Here is a 16,568-nt window from a genome sequence, read left to right on the forward strand (position 1 = left end):
ACACTTCCAACATAAGCAGTTTTATGCTGTGTTTTACTAGGTGCTCTACCAAATTACATGAGAGAAGATGGTCTAAGTAATCTCCAGATGCAACATTCAATCTCAGAAATTCAAAACCACTTTAAAAAGCTAACATGCGGGGCACCTGGCAGGCTCAGTCAGAAGAGAATGCGACTCTTGATTGAGGTCGTGACTTTGAGCTCCATATTGGGTATAGAGATTACTAAAAAAAATAAACAAACTTTAAAGAAAAGCTAACATGCAATCTTAAAAACTAAGGAATAAGAGTAAAAGTAATCTAAGTAAAAGGCTAAAGTTTTTGAAAACTGTTACAGTTGTATAAGGTCATTAAGATACTTAATTTACAAACAAACTTACATTAAGTTTTTAGCTTATTCTTCTGTTTTTTAGCAGAAAAGAAGACAGCCTACAGAGGCACATTTGTTAGGTCACACTGCTTCAGCTCATCTGTTTACAGGATTACCTGGTGAAGAGCCATCACTCCGTACTAGTTTAACAAACTGCTGCCCAGCTACTATTCCTGTATCTGGTTAACAAGGGCAAAAACTTCGGTGCTTTGGGGATTTGCTCCTGACCTAGCAGCCTGAGCTCCTACCCAACCCAGAGAGCCAGCACTCCGGAGTTCTTGCTGGGCTGCAGCCCGTGACCCCCCACCATGGCCACAGTTCCAAGATGATACGTGGTCGTCTTTGCTCACTGCTCTGACAGATAACAAACAGGTCACCTCTACCATTTGCCAAATTGCAGAAATACTAGAACAACCTGATTAAGAGGCATGTAGAGGAGAAAAGAGAGTTTCAAACCTAACCAGTTCAGGAACAAAACTCCACACCTATCCCATGAGTGGACACTGGGTAGAGGCAGGAGTAGCCTAAGAAGAGAATCTTAGGAGATGCCTTTCCTCAGGAAAGGTCCAGGAGGCTCCAAGCTGCCTTCTTCTGGTTCAGGGCTGGCTTGAGCCTCCTTCCCCTCACCTGCTCATTTTGCAACCACCATTGGCTGCGTTCCAACACAAAGAGCCCTGTGGCGTCTCTTTCCCTTTATCTTCACAGTGCCTGTTCCCTACACTACCATTTGCTTTTCTTTGTGTTCAGGAGCTATCAGAGGCTAAACTCCAAGGCTGCCAACAGATAAATACAACCCACGAATAAGGATTTCAACTGCATGTCTATTGTGAACAATCATTTGTTAGCTTCAGTGAGGCCTGACCCTTGACCATACATGACAGATTGCTGGTCAAAACACATGCACTGCAACCCACCCACAAACATGAGCAGAACTTCTGAGCCTGACACACCTGTGTTCCAATGCTGGCTTCACCACTTGCTAACTGCCAAAGTTGGGTGGTACTTATCCTTAGATCCTTGGTCTTCTTGCCTGTGAGGGGGTCTAACCCAGCTTCATGCCTCCCCCGTCCCCACCTCACCCTCTTGCTCCAGCTGTAACGAATTCCTCCACGCTAACGGTACTTTAGCGAGGTACAATCTGCATACACAGTAAAAGGAACAAATCTTACCCATGAGATTTTTAAGATATTAATGTTTGTAATAATAGCTGACATCTGAGCTCACATGATGATCCGGGCACTTCAGCTGCACTAGCTACTTCTGCCGATTACTTAAGATCTTCTAAGTGAGCAAGATGGTGAGAGGGGTTAAGTGATTTGCCTAAAGAAGTTAAAAAAACAAAAACAAAAACAAAAACGTGGCCCAGCTAGTGGCAAATCCAGGACTTAAGCCAAATTTACCTGACTTCGAGGCCCAGGCTCCTCCCTTCCCTCCATAGCACTGCCCACCTTCCATCTGGCTAGCCATCCCACAGGTCATGGCGAAGGTGAAACTTTTCCCAGGGAACCTCTCTGATCACCTAGGCTCTGTTGTCTACTGCCTTCCTCCTATCACTGTACCTGTTAACTGCCTGGTCTACTTGCGCACGAACATGGCAAGACAATCAGAGTCGTAGCACACGTTCACTGAGTACCTGAATGCACCCTGATTCAGAGGGCCCCTGTGAGGGTTACAGGGGATCTGTACACTGAGCACAAGTGAGCAGGACAAGCTGGTGTGCCCTTCATGGCCTGGAAGTATTGTTCTACTCGCAGAAGTGGAGAGAAGCACAGAAGGAGTGGAGAGTACAGAGGCCGGCAGAGGTTATTTTGAAGCAGAAGGCTTGGTCACTGCTCCCAAGGAGAGAACCAAGTTGTAATTGCACAAAATAGAACAAGAGAATAAGTAACCTCAGGAAGAATCTTAAGAGTTAAAGGTGTTCAAGCTTTTCAGCACAGAAACTGAATTAGCTACTTCTCTATAACACAGAGAGGTAGGTGTTGTGACTGGTGCTCAGGTTTCTTGATTCCCATGCAGGGCTCCTTCCAGAACATTATAAGCTTTGATAGGAAACCTGGAGAGAGTCACGAGGCTGCTACTTGACCTGCATCAGTCAGGCATGCAGGATGCTCATGGCCATTGGAAGGCTCCGGCCAAGAGGTGGCCAGGCATGATTCTCCTGCTTCTGTCCCCCAATGCACCTTACTGTCCCCAAACTACGCAGGCTGCCCTTGCAGAAAGTGATCTCCCAGTGCAAACCCCACTGGCTTTTCATACCATCAACTGGCCAACTTCTTCCTGCAGTTTGACCACCTCCTTAGATTAAGCTGCAAATGGAATTTCCAGACCTAAGCAGTCAAATGTCAAAGCTAGTAAGCAGTACAGCAACTTCAAGACCTTCCTCCAGTTCCCCATACAGTGCCCAGCTGTCTACGGCCTAGCTGTTCTACAATTCTTAACCCTCCATTTCTTAACAAGTAAGATATTTCTCCAGTTTTATTTTGTTATGAGACATAGGAGGGCATATAAAGAGATTTAGTGTACAGTTAGCAACTCATTCCATTTGAACAGCTCAACTAAAAAACTCAGAGATGCTCTCAACCCACACTAACGCAGCTCAGACAAGCCTCATTTCTTTCGGAGGCTGGAACCGTTAAAATGGAGACAGTTGCACACACTGGGGGACAATGACCACAGTCAGCTGGCCCGCAGCTGTCTGGCCCACAGACTGGTCCTGTGATCCTGTCTGTAAAAGGTCAGGGGTTTCTCTTCAACTCTCCACTGGATTTAGAAGCCATATCTGGCTGAAAGTACAAACCACAATCTATAAAGGGACTCATTTAACACTCAGAAAGATTAAAAGCTGCAATTAACCTTTTGCAAAATGATAAAGTCCGGAAGAACTACTATTGTGTTCACTTTCAGTTACAGTGCCAGTCAGGAGGTCAAGACCAATGCTCTCTCTTGGTCAGCTTGATGCTGTGCTGACCAGAGCAATGCGCCCGAGGAAGCGATGGCGCTTTCTCTCTCTATCTTCGGTGTCGTGTGGGCTGACATCCTGCTGTCACAGAGCTGTGCTGGCATTGGAGGCTGCCTGTCACTCAGCTCCCCTGCATCATTCTTTCACCCAGCCTATCAGGAAAGGAACAAATCCTAAACATAAGGACAGAGCCAGGGCCTGAGGCCCGGCTGCTGGAAATCCTCTGTGAAGCCGATAAAAAGGGTTGGGGACTTTTCTTTTGTCCCCAGAACTAAAGCATAAGCATAAGCAAGAGTCTTCTCTTTGCAGGTTTTGACCCTTTTAGATGTATTAATGGTTTAGAACTGGAAGTCATCAGTTAAAACACGATCTCACAGATCGTGGACTTAGAGACTATGGCAGGAACAGTCTACTTAAATTTACAGAACTTTAGATACAAATTTGATTTTACCCATAAAAGACAAGGAAACCTACAGATATGTAGACGTCATAGTATGAATGACAGCCTCAAGCAAATAGTCAACATTCAAAATAGATGCTACTCAAAGAAACCAGCAAGAAGGAAAAAAAAAAAAAAAAGTCCATTAGGGGAGAGAAGCACCAGCATCAATACCATCCACATCCTCCAACGGCCCACTCCAAGGTCACTTTCACGGCCACGTCACTAGAAGCTATGGAGTCAGAGCTAAAGCCACAGACTCTGCCTGGCAAAATGGCCTTTATCTCAGCTTTTCCCATCCTTCAGGGCAGCATCTATTCAAAGAACACTTTTTAGAATGTACTGGCAAATAGTAGAAGAGAAAATGAGCATTCAAAAAAAAAAAAATGTTTTTTAGAGAAAGAGGAAGGGGAAGGACAGAGGGAGAGGGAGATAGAATCTCAAACAGACTCCACACCCAGTGCAGGGCCCAACGTGCGGCTTGATCTCATGACTCTGAGATCATGACCTGAGCCCGTATCACGAGCTGGACGCTTAACCAACTAAGCCACCCAGGCGCTCCTGAGCATTCAAATTTGACAGAAAAATAACACGATCTCAGATGAACCACTGAAATAGTCAAGGTCTGATTTACACTAACACATGATAAACATTAAATCATTATCAACAAGTTTTGAAATTATAAGAAAAGAGATTAGCAAGCCAATAAATTAGGAGCCTCTAAAATTTGAAATCACACAGACCCATTCTCTCAGATCCACTATGCCCACAGCTTCTCTCCTTACTCCACAGATGAAACCTGCAACAAAACTAAAAAGCATGGTCCTGGAATACCTAGTCAGAATCCAGAATATATTTTCTCAAGGAAATGATGCTATAAACTTAGTCACATATAAGTGAACCAGAATTACCATTTAGCCATGCTGTAAGCTAATGAGTTGAGTGAGAAACTGGTAAAATGTTGGTAATTGTTGAAGCTGAGACTCGGCATTGGGTACAAGGGGTTTCACTATACTCTTCTCTTTACTTCTGTGTATACTAGACATTTTCTACAATAAAAAGTTAGAAAATAAAAGCTCAAGAAAAAAAATCATTCTGGAATCACCTGACATCCTTAACCACACTATTCCGATGGAATTCAGGAAGCATTTTCTATACAGTTAGCTTTCCAACCAACTTTAAAACACGGGTACCTGCTTTTAAGTGAAGGCTGCATGCACTGAAACACCTCACCACCTGGTATTTCTCGAGCGACAAGGGACACTGGGAAATAGCCATGTTTATAAAAGCCACCCATAAAAACTCAAGTGACCCATTATGGGAGCAGGATATTTTCAGTTCAGAATAATGTAGAAAGAAGTGCTTTTTTATTTCTTGTACTCACTGTATTAGGAGTTATAAGACACGAACAAAAAGCAACCCAAGTCTCTTCTGATTGTAATGGAGCTGTTCTCGCCTTAATATCTGAACACTCTAATTTCTTGAAAGAAAGAATTTTATGAAATTGAGATTAAATTTACAAGTTTGAATTTCTTCTCAAAATCTATAAAATTCTCCCAACAAAATTATTTTTACATGTCAATATCAAAGCCTGTATTTAGGGACTGCAATGATTTTTTTAAAAAATCTATCCCCCCTTACTAAAAACCTAAATGTGATATAACCTAAGGAAAAAAAAAAACACCATTCTCCAAAATTTAGTTCTATTAGTCTTGCGATGGTGGAAATGTGATTTTAGTTGACCTTATGGGCCATATCTTTTTTTTTTTTTAAGATTTTATTTATTTTATGGAGAGATAGAAAGAGCCAGAGAGCACAAGTCGGGGGAGGAGAGGGAATGGCAGAGAGAGAAGGAGAAGCAGTCTCCTTACCGAAAAAGGAGCCTGATGCCGGGCTTGATCTCAGGGTCCTGGGTTCATGACCCAAGCCAAAGGCAGATGCTTAACCGAATGAGCCACCCAGGTGCCCTGTGAGCCACATATTTTAAAAAGAGCCAAGTTGTTTTGATGTTTATGTTAAAATAATTTTAGAAAAATTTAAAAAAAAAAAGAGAGAGAGAGACAGCTCATCATTCTAGAAACCAACATTCTACGGTTGTGTTCCACGGGTGGTCTGTAAGTCAGAGATAAAGAATTTACCCATGACTATAATTCAAAGCTGCATGAGCCATACACTCAAACATACATCAAAGAACCTTATGAAATCTTCAGGAAGCTTATCATTACAGACACGTGGAAACCTCAGGGTACAGGAATGGCACTGAATTAGGTACACTCCTGGTCAAGTGACAAGTACATTCTTTTTTTTTTTTTTTTAGATTTTATTTATTCATTTGTGTGTGAGAGAGAACATGCACGTGCACAAGCAGGGGGAGGGAGCAGCAGGCAGAGGGAGAAGCAGGCTCCCTGCTGACCAAGGAACCCAACGCAGGACTCGATCCCAGGACCCTGAGATCATGGCCTGACCTGGAGGCAGACGCTTCACCGACAGAGCCACCCCGCCTTCCTGGGACGGTATATTCTTAGAGAAGTCTCACCCAAATTGCTTAAGAATGCTCAGCAAAACCACACATCCCAAATGCAGTGCTGAGTCTGAATGTCTTTCTCCCCGTGCCCAAACCCACTCTTTCCCAGGGTCCCCAGCTCACAGTATCTAGCCAGTCGCCCAAAATAAAACCCCTAGAAGGTTCCTACACAGGGGCTGTTGCTCAAAATGAAGCCCTGGGACTCCGCAGCACACACGAGTCTCTGCCTTGAGCTAACATACCCAGACTGCCAAGCTTTCAGTCACATCCATGTGTCCTAACATTTTGGAGGCCCCCCCTTCCTCTCACGTGTTTGACTTGTCACTTGGTGCCCGTGTAGCCACCTTTCTCCCATTTGCTGCTTCTCATCAGCAGTACGAATGTGTGAAATAACAATGTATGAATTCCCAATATTAAGAACAACTAGGCGGGGTGCCTGGGTGGCTCAGTGGGTTAAAGCCTCTGCCTTCGGCTCAGGTCATGATCCCCAGGGTCCTGGGATCAAGCCCTGCATTGGGCTCTCTGCTCAGCGGGGAGCCTGCTTCCTGCTTCCTCTTCTCTCTCTGCCTGCCTCTCTGCCTACTTGTGATCTCTGTCTGTCAAATAAATAAATAAAATCTTTAAAGAAAAAAAAAAAAAAAAAGAACAAGCAGGCTTTCAAGGAGGTTCTAACAGTCATTCTATGGGCTTGGTGACAACTGTTTGGCCTTACAGGGGTTTTGACTGCTTCCGTCCCAGATGAGAGAGCTGCTGACTGGCAGGGTTGAGTGAGAGGTGGCGAAGGGTCATGAGGCCGAATCAGCCACATATCAGTCTTTGAGCACAGCTACTTCTTGGCTGCTAGCCGGTCTCTGTGACTCTCCATCCCACATACTCACCACGGTAGCAATGTCATTTCTTTTTTAAGATTTTTTTATTTGCTCATTTGAGACAGACAGAGAGAGTGAGTGAGAGCACGGAGAGGGGGGAGGTCAGAGGCAGAGGGAGAAGGAGACTCCCTGCTGAGCAGGGAGCCCGATGTGGGGCTCGATCCCAGGACCCCAAGATTATGATGCAACCTGAAGGCAGACGCTTAACCGACTGAGCCACCCAGGCACCCCCTGTAGCAGGGTCATTTTTTTTTTTTAAAGATTTTATTTATTTATTTGACACAGAGAGAGATCACAAGTAGGCAGAGAGGCAGGCAGAGAGAGAGGAGGAAGCAGGCTCCCTGCGGAGCAGACAGCCCGATGCGGGGCTCGATCCCAGGACCCTGAGATCATGACCTGAGCCGAAGGCAGCGGCTTAATCCACTGAGCCACCCAGGCGCCCCAGCAGGGTCATTTTTAAACACAAATATCCACAGTGTGGACGGAACAGTAAAATCACAGGGAGAAAAGTATAAAAGAGCTTTACTTTTCTCCTCCCTTTCATCTTCATGTGAAGTCTCGCTGAAGAGAAACTGCAGTGCTTTCTGAATTGTTTATGGAGCCAATTTAGGACTCAGACTCTCAGTCCTGGGCCCATAGATGAGAACCTCCATGACTCAGAGGCTTAAAAACACATAGTCTCCTAAAATACTCCTGGAGCACTAACCCTCCTGCCTATCTTGTTCATGGGGCCCCGAAGATACAGTCTACTTAGGGCGCAAAGCTCGGAGGATCACTGTCAATGCTGGGCCTCTATGCTAGAGATCTTTATCACAGGCAGGTTTGACAGCCCATGTCTGCACACTTTTTTTTTTAAAGTTTCCATGCCTGCCCTCAAAACTTGCCCCATTACATCCTCTGTAAAAACCAATGGAATAGTACCAGATCCACTGAAAATAATTCACAACAGCTAATTCCCTAATTCAAGCCTATTTCCAAAAAGGGGCTTTTTCAGCCCTAGGAACAGGTTCACAGATCTGCTTTATAAAGAAACCAAGGCCCATCTCCTACATCACTTTTATTTTGTTATTTTTTTTCCTGCACCACTTTTAAAGCCATAAATCGAGAGAGCAGAAATCTAGAACTTGCCACCATCCCCATTTCTCTAATGCTCAACTTGGCAAATGCCAGCAGTCCTCTCCCCCTTTGAATTCAGGAGGCCAGCACAGTAGGAGTGTAGGTAAGAGAAGAGCAGACTTGCTGCCAGAGATTTCTAAGCAGTAAAAATCAAGTTCCAAATCTTGCGAAAGATGGACTATCTTGGCTTTTCCACTGCTGTGGGAAAAGAAAAACCTCTTCATAATCTGTACTTTTTGGTAATTATTATTTATCTTCTTAAAAGACCACCCCTTTCAATCCAACTAAATTTTTTCCTTAAGTATCAGGGATTTCTGGGCACCTGCGTGGCTCAGATGGTTAAGCGTCTGCCTTCGGCTCAGGTCCTGATCCTGCGGTCGTGGGACCAAGCCCCACATCAGGCTCCTGGCTCAGCACGGAGTCTGCTTCTCCCTCTCCCTCTGCCTCTGCCTCTGCCTCTCCCCCTGCTTATGCTCTCTCCCTCTATCTCTCTGTTGCAAATAAATAAATAAAATCCTTAAAAATTAAGAAAAAAATTATCAAGGATTTCTTTTAAAAAGCAACTTGAGGAGCGCCTGGGTGGCTCAGTGGGCTTAGAAGGCAGAGGCTTTCGGCTCAGGTCATGATCCCAGGGTCCTGGGATTGAGCCCCGCATTGGGCTCCCTGCTCAGCAGGGAGCCTGCTTTCTCCTCTCTCTCTGCCTGCCTCTCTTCCTACTTGTGATCTCTCTGTCAAATAAATAAACAAAGTCTTAAAAAAAAAAGCAACTTCATTAGGAGATGACAAGGCCAATACTGCCTCACCACCTACATTTCCTGATAAAGCCTCATTCATTCATTTACTTATTCATCATCCAACCACCTACCCACCTATTCACCCAATAATTATTTATCATGTGCCCAGTATGTGCCACATGCTGAGGACACAATGATGAACACAATGGACATGGCCTGTGCATTCAAGAAGCCCATGGTGGACTGGAGAATATGGGCAATAAACATGCCTATAACTAGGGCTCTCACAAATACTCTGAAAGTGAGGCAGAGAAGGCTAGCTGTCCCTCAAACTTGGGCACTCCTCTCTATAGTCTATAGCTGTTGCTGAGAAGAAGCTGCCCAGCCAAGTCCCAGATTCCCCATGACCCCGACATTTTGGAGGATCTATGTGACTAGCTCACAATGGAATGTGAGTAGAAGTGCTGTGTGTCACTTCTAGGTCTAGGCATTACAGGAAGGCATGCCTTCTTTTGCTTTTTCATTCTCCTTCTGCCAGCTGGATGTAAAGAACTCTAAAATCCTAGTACCCTAGGCAGGGATCAACAAACTGAGCCTGAGGCCTGTTTCTATAAAGTTTTATTGGAACAGGGCCACACCCATTTATTTACCCATTGTCTGTGGCTATTTTCCTGCTACAACAAAGAGGTAAGTGATTTAAAAAAAGAAGAGTTAAGTGATTGCAACAGAAACTATATGACCCACAAGTATAAAATATTTACTATCTGGCCTTTTAAGAAAGTTAGCTGAACCACAGGATGGAAGGAGCTTGGGCCCCTGAATCAACACCTAGGGATGGCCACCCACCCACCAGGAATAGCCAAACAGGACTCTTCCACAGGCAAGAAATAACTTCTCATTTGTTGTAATAGCTAGTGTTATCCTACCTCTTACAAAAAATAAAGCACAATGTCCAATGAGAAAATGGAAGAAAACAGATGCTTGAAGTAAGACTCCACTACCCTTTCCTTTTCTTATTATACCATCTGAGTCCTAAATTTAATGTCAACACTGCTAAATGTTTTAGAGTGTCATACTTTTTAAATGGTTCCCAAGAGTACGATCTCCAACTCAGTAAAATTAATTAAGCCCGAAGAACATTGGCATTTGAAATCTTTGCCTTACAATACACAACCTACCCTTCTAGTCTGTAGTAGTGTTCCTTTTTTAAAATAAAGTATTTAACCACGCCTCTAAAAACAGTCCTGTATACCAAACAGAAGACTTCCCGCTAAAATAGAACTTTTCCTCAACAATAATGAAGCCCCCCTAAACAAGTCAAGTGTTCGAACAAGTTTAAAGTGAATGTCATCCTCGTTAGGCACTAGAGTAATATAGAAGTACCATTTTCTTTGCTGAGTTACAGTAACTGACTTCAGGGCATGTAACTCAGGTAGTCCCAGCCTCACCCTATGAAAAACACAGCAACCGTAATGAGTCCCTCTTATTCCACTTCATATATTAATACTAAGCTGAAGTGTGTCACAGCCTCAAGACTCAGCACCAGCGTCTCTTAAAAAAGAAGTCCTGTAACATATTGCCATGGGAAAGGAAGAAAAAAAGAAAAAAATCAAATACATGATTCATTAAGTCAAAGCAAAAAGAGTGAGTATGCACGCGTGTGGAGTATATATACTTGCAGAAATTTAAAAAAACAACAAAACCAGGATAAATAACAAAATTGTTAATCCCTTCCCACTAGTGTGATAAAAAAATAAATTTTTCTTTGGGTTTCCTATGTTTTTAAAATATTGTCCGTGTATTTATTTTGAATAAGATAAAAAGTTTATGAAACTAGAAAACAAACAATGTTTTGGACCCTTAGCTTCCTTCCTCCCCTTGTTTTGCTTTTTTGCTTTTGTTTTTTATTTTGTTTTGCTTTGTTTTGTTTTGTTTTGCAGTAGAAAGACAGGCTGCCATTTTTTAAGCGTTCTTATTTAAACAGAGGGGAGAATAAAAAACCTATTAACAGAGAAATGAAACCAGCTTTGAACTACCAAAATACTGCAAACAAACAAACCCCCCAAAAAAGCGCTGGCAAGGCTATGGAGAAATTAGAACCCCGTGCTCTGCTGGTAGGAAGGTGAAATGGTACAGCCGCTGTGGAAAACAGTACCGCAGCTCCTCAAAAAATTTGAAACAGGGACACCTGGGTGGCTCAGTTGGTTAAGCAGCTGCTTTCAGCTCAGGTCATGATCCCAGAGTCCTGGGATCGAGTCCCACATGGGGCTCCTTGCTCGGCAGGGAGCCTGCTTCTCCCTCTGCCTCTGCCTGCCAGTGCTCACTCTCTCTCTCTCTCTCTCTCTCTCTGACAAATAAATAAATAAAATCTTTAAAAAAAAAAAATTTTTGAAACAGAATTACCATCAGATCCAACAGTCCCACTCTGGGGTGTGTACCCAAAGGAACTGAAAACAAGAGCTCAAAGAGCCATCTACACACCCATGGTCACAGCACTACTCTGTGTAACTAAAACGTGGAAACAACCAGGTGTCCGCTGCTGGATGAATGGATAAGGAAAACGGGAGTACGAGTACATGCACACACCCGAATGGTATTCGGCCTTAAAAGAAAAGCAAATTCTGACTACTTATGATTATGCTAAGTAAGATAAGCCAGGCCCCAAGGGACAAATACTGTCTGATTCAATCAAAAGGACCAAGTGGAACTATGGTTGCTAAGGTCTGGAGGGAGGGAAGAAATGAGGAGTTACCATTTAATAGGTAGAGAGCTTCTGTGGTACAAGATGAAAAGAGTTACGGGGACAGACGGTGGCGATGAGGCCATAAGAATGTGGATGTACTTAATGCCTCTGAATTATACACCGTACAATGGTTAAGATGGCAAATTGTATGCCGTTTGTATCTTACCACAATTAAAAAAAATATATATATATATATAAGTGTATATGTGCCTATGACTTACAAGCTATTTAAGCTACAACTGTATGTTTATATCTTGTATATTCTGAAACATACAAAAACACAGCAGCTTTTTAAATATACAGAAACAAATGTGAATGGAAGTTCACTATTTTCTTCCCGCACCCTAATTAAGGATCACCCGAGCACCTGTCGGGAGGCCCAGATCCCGAGACCATTACAGCCTGGAGAGTGAGGTCCCTTCTCCAGCCCACATCTCACTGTGCACGAAGGCAAGAGGTATGCCCGGAGCGGCCAACCACAGACATCGACTTGCCTTCTCCTCCTCCTTTCCTTCGCTGGCATTCCAGGAGTGCTGAACCCTTCTCCAGGGTGTCAAGAATATGCAATCCTGGCAGACTCAGCTGTAACAAATCCTCGGCAAGTAGCAAATCCCCAGAAATTTCGAGAGAGACCGAAATACGAACCACATGCAAATACTGCTCTCCAGCGCGATGGAGATCCTTGAGAAGCTCGCTGAGCTGCTAGCACGGGACCCAGAATGAGGTTTACAAGAGAAGTCTCTCGGGTGCCCAGAGAACGAAGAGAGACCCCAAAGCCTAAGACACACAGCTTGTGTGAAAACCCGTGACCATCGACTAAGAAAACGAAGTTGGATCTAAACTCCGGCCGTCCGGGAGGGAGCGTGCGCGCTCGGCCGCGGCAGGGACTCACCTTTAGGATTTCCGGTTCTTGGATATCCAGAGATCTCGTGTTCCAGGGTTGTCGGTTTTTATGTGACCTGTGATGTTTATGAGCACTTGGTGGTGTAAAAAACCAAATCATGCAAACCGCAGTCAGGAATCCAAGACCAATTCCCAGGAGGAGTCCGCTCACGTAATGGGGCAGAGGGAGGACGAGGTACCCATACACGCACATTATAAAGAAGCCCAGTGTCTTCACGGGTAATTCCGGGTGCTGCACGGCCGAGTGGGCCTCGTCCTCACTGTCAAGGGCCAGAGCGTCCTCCGCCAGCACCGCGGGCTTGAGAGGGCTCTCCGGGAGCTTGTCAACTGTGCTCTCGGCCTCCGCTTCCAAATCGAAGTCCTCCGTGTACAGCTCGCAGAACTCCTCATCTTCTTTGCTCACTAAGGCAGACAAGGAACATTTCTCAAGAACTAATGAGCTCGTCTTCAGGCCTAAGTCCTTCAGGCCGCCCCCCTGGGAACTACTCTTGGGCTCCGCCTCTCTTGGGGGCTCATCGGAGGCCCTGGGGTGGTTACTCGTGGGGGCACTGGGGTCACTGCCGCAGCCATCCCCCTCCGAGTCACCGTCCTCCTCCTTGATGCTGTAGTTGTTACTGCTTTCCAGGTGACCGTTGAGGCTGGACAGATTGGAGAGTTCCGAAGCACTTGAAGATAAGGCTTTGGGCCTGTGGCTGCCACTTTCTTCCCCTATAATTTTACTGAGCAGCTGAAAAGGCTCATATATGACTTCTGAAAGGCGTCGCTTCGTGTCCTCGATTTTAGCCTCCATCTCGGGCACTTTGAAAAAGGAGCGCGTATCGGAGGGAGAAGTCAGCGGGGAAGAGGGGGCGGTTTTGGAGTCTCCGCCGGTGTTTCGTGGCTGTGTGAACTGCTTGAACAGGTGCAGGTTGAGCTTGGAGTCAGGCGGCTTATAGGACACGGCGTCTGACTCCTGCCGGGAGGTGTCTGTGGACAGAGACTTCACTAGAGTCTTCATCAAGTGCCTGTGCCTCGAGGGCTGTGGGGATTCTTTTGGCTCCACCTCGGTTGACAGGGACTTCACAAGGCTCATGAAGGGTCTGCTACTGGACAGGGTGGAGGACGAGGCACTGGAGGACAGGCTGGGAGACTTGGAAGGAGAGGACAGCGGGGAGGGAGAGCTGATTTTCTGCTCGGAAAGGGAAGACACACTGGGAGAGCTAGCTAAGGGCCCCGACGAAGACGACCCTGGGGACAGAGCAGATGGCACCGTACTTAATACTTGCACTGCCGGAGGAGGGGCCTCCAACAGCTTCACCGTGTTCTCGGAGGCGGGCAGAATGGCAGGGGACACGCACAGGCCATCTGCCACGATGGGCTGGCCGGCAGGGCCAGTGGAGTCATGGCCACCCTGGGGTTCAAGGTAGAGGTCTTCCTTGGCTTCGAGCGCCGTCACAATGCTTTGGTCGTCCAGCCCCTCCTCAAGGTACTCCCTGAGCTCCTCCTCCTCTTCCTCCTCCTCCTCGCCGGACGCCGAGAAGTGAATGGCAATAGTGTCTCGGGACACGGACCTCTGCACGTGCACTCTGGGGGCGGATGGCTTTGGCATGTCAATGGTCTTCTCGGCATGGCGACCATTCAGACTTGTCATCGCCGGCTTCACGAGGGCTCAGGCTCTGTGGAAACAGCAAAGAAACCAGAAGTCAGGGAGCCGTTTCTCCAAGGAGGGGCTGTCGTGTGCACACGGGAGTGCAGATGAAGCTCCCTTCCAAATGGTGATTATGATTTTACGTGACAGGTGGCCACTGTTTTTCACTCGAGCGGGTTTGATGGTTTAATTTTCACCAGATAAATCCCAGTTAGGCATTCTCTTTTATGAGCAAGCTACAAACCAGTATTACAGAGGCCCTGCGATCTGTCTGACTTCACAACAGCTGAGCAATTGTTTCCTCCCTTTTAACTGGCTCATTTCTACCAGCCTTTCCATATCTAAACCCTTGAAATACCTGCACAATAGATTGTTACCAGAGTCATTTCAGAAAGCCAACAGGCTAGAAAGCAGCAGCCTGGGGATTCTGAGGATCTTGGAACAAAAATGTCACCACTGTTTTCTCGCTATAAAAAGCCAACCCAGGAGGATTATTGCTTCCACTGCTATTTTCCCAGCAATCCTAACAATTATTTGGCTTGCTTCTCCCACCAGGACTCGTACTATCTTGCCACAGCAAAGGAGCAGCCAAGTCTCCAAGGGTGGAAAGGGAAATCTCTAAATGGATTGCTATCAACTGTTGGCTTCTTTGTTCCCCAAATGGCAGAGTACTTGGGCAGCCATGAAGATAAGGTCATATTCTGGGGCTTCAGGATAAAGGAAACATATTTTAAACTGAACCCAAGGTTCAGAGGGCAGAAAAGTTAAGTCTCAATGCTATAACCCACCACCTACCAAGAACTCTGTTAAGAGCTATGGTGAGAGACATGGGAGCTATGCTTTCTGCCCTTCTGGAGCTCAGCGGCCAGCTGGGGAGAAGACAGACACCTGAAAAGCTGTGCAGCACAACAGAAGACACCAAGCCGAGCCTGTGGTATCTAGTACATTACCTCTCCCCCTATTCGCTAAAGGCCCGTTTCCTGGACACCACACACCATGACAGATCCTACAAAATGCAAATTAACACCACAATCTGGAAAGAGACCATATCGAAGGAGCTAAAACACACTTGAGGCATGAACCTCACATGTTCTGAGGAGGGTAAGACCAGTGTGGGAAGTAGGACACCTGCTTAGCCTTTTCTGATGGGTATGGGGCGCCTGGCTGCCTCCGTCGGTACAGCGTGTGACTCTTAATCTCAGGGCTGTGAGTTCAGGCCCCACACGGGGCATGGAACCTACTTAAAATTTTAATAAATTAAAATTATGAATGAATGGGCAGGTTGTGGTGGAAGGAGCATGATCAGAAAGAAGCGAAAAGGTGTAAAGATGAGCATGGGCTTGATGTGTCCTGCCAGATGGGCCTTTACCTCCAGGAGGGTGGGCGGGCGCTGGGGAGCAGTGGGAGACCAGCAGCACAAGAGCGGCATCATGGGGCGCGGAAGGGCAGCCCTGGGGGCTGCTGGTATATACATGCGGGCACGCAAATAGGGCTCCTGGGACCTGCTCCTTTTGCAGCTGACTCTGTGGGACCCGGAACAAGCCACAACTTCTCTGGTTCTCAGAATCTTCATCTGTAAAATGGAGGATCAAGAGTTCTTTCCAAATCTAAAGTCCTACATGATTACTGATGGTTGCATACAACCCAACATAACACACTTCGACAAATAATCTAGGAAAGACGATCAACGGCACGTTGCGTGTTGTGTTTCTTTAGTTTGAAGAACTCCTATATTTGAGTCTTCTGTCAAATATTCATGTGCAAAATGCTGGCGCCTGATACTACCAACGAGAGTAAAAGTAAATCCGTGCTGGTGGGGGATGGGGGGGAACAGTGATCCTGTGTCGTGAGAACAGAAAATACCCCAATGATGACAAGAATGACCACTCAAGAGCACAGTCACAACACAGACACATCTGAAACTACACATTTTTAGCATCAATGCTTAAGAGAAATTACATTCATGGAAACTTTCCAACAGAGTTTTGTCCATGCTTACCATGACCCTCAGGTTTTCCTATCCCCAACAGATTCAGGAAAAGGGGATGATCTTTATGGACAGAGAAAGCAATTTAAATCCAGGAGCTGACAGCAGGTTGAAAACACACGGCCTCAGGTCCAGGACAGTCCTCCCCAGTTATTTTTAAATCAACAGGTTTGTAAACTTAGTAAGAAGAAAAATACCAAGCGCAACACACTTTTTTTTTTTTTCATTTAACCGTCACCTGGTTTTATAAGAGTAATTTAAGAAGAAAATTACAGAGGTAATTTGAAAAGCTTGATACT

The 16,568-nt window shown here is 45.6% G+C and overlaps 1 protein-coding gene across 3 annotated transcripts in view; it reads right to left on the reverse strand.

Moving 5' to 3' along the window:
* Positions 1–16,568, reverse strand: part of TEX2 (testis expressed 2) — a 103,413-nt gene that overhangs the window by 45,071 nt on the left and 41,774 nt on the right. For 2 of the 3 annotated variants that reach the window (XM_045984377.1, XM_045984375.1), the window contains exons 2-3: positions 15,652–15,855; positions 12,645–14,310 (exon numbers count right to left, since the gene is read on the reverse strand). In XM_045984377.1, the coding sequence (XP_045840333.1) occupies positions 12,645–14,285 (1,641 nt within the window). In that variant the 5' untranslated portion in view covers positions 14,286–14,310; positions 15,652–15,855. The remainder of the gene's footprint in view (positions 1–12,644; positions 14,311–15,651; positions 15,856–16,568) is intronic. The other variant, XM_045984376.1, reaches the window with a different exon arrangement.

This window comes from Meles meles, chromosome 18 (genome assembly GCF_922984935.1).
Source record: "Meles meles chromosome 18, mMelMel3.1 paternal haplotype, whole genome shotgun sequence".
Classification (NCBI taxonomy): Eukaryota; Metazoa; Chordata; class Mammalia; order Carnivora; family Mustelidae; genus Meles; species Meles meles.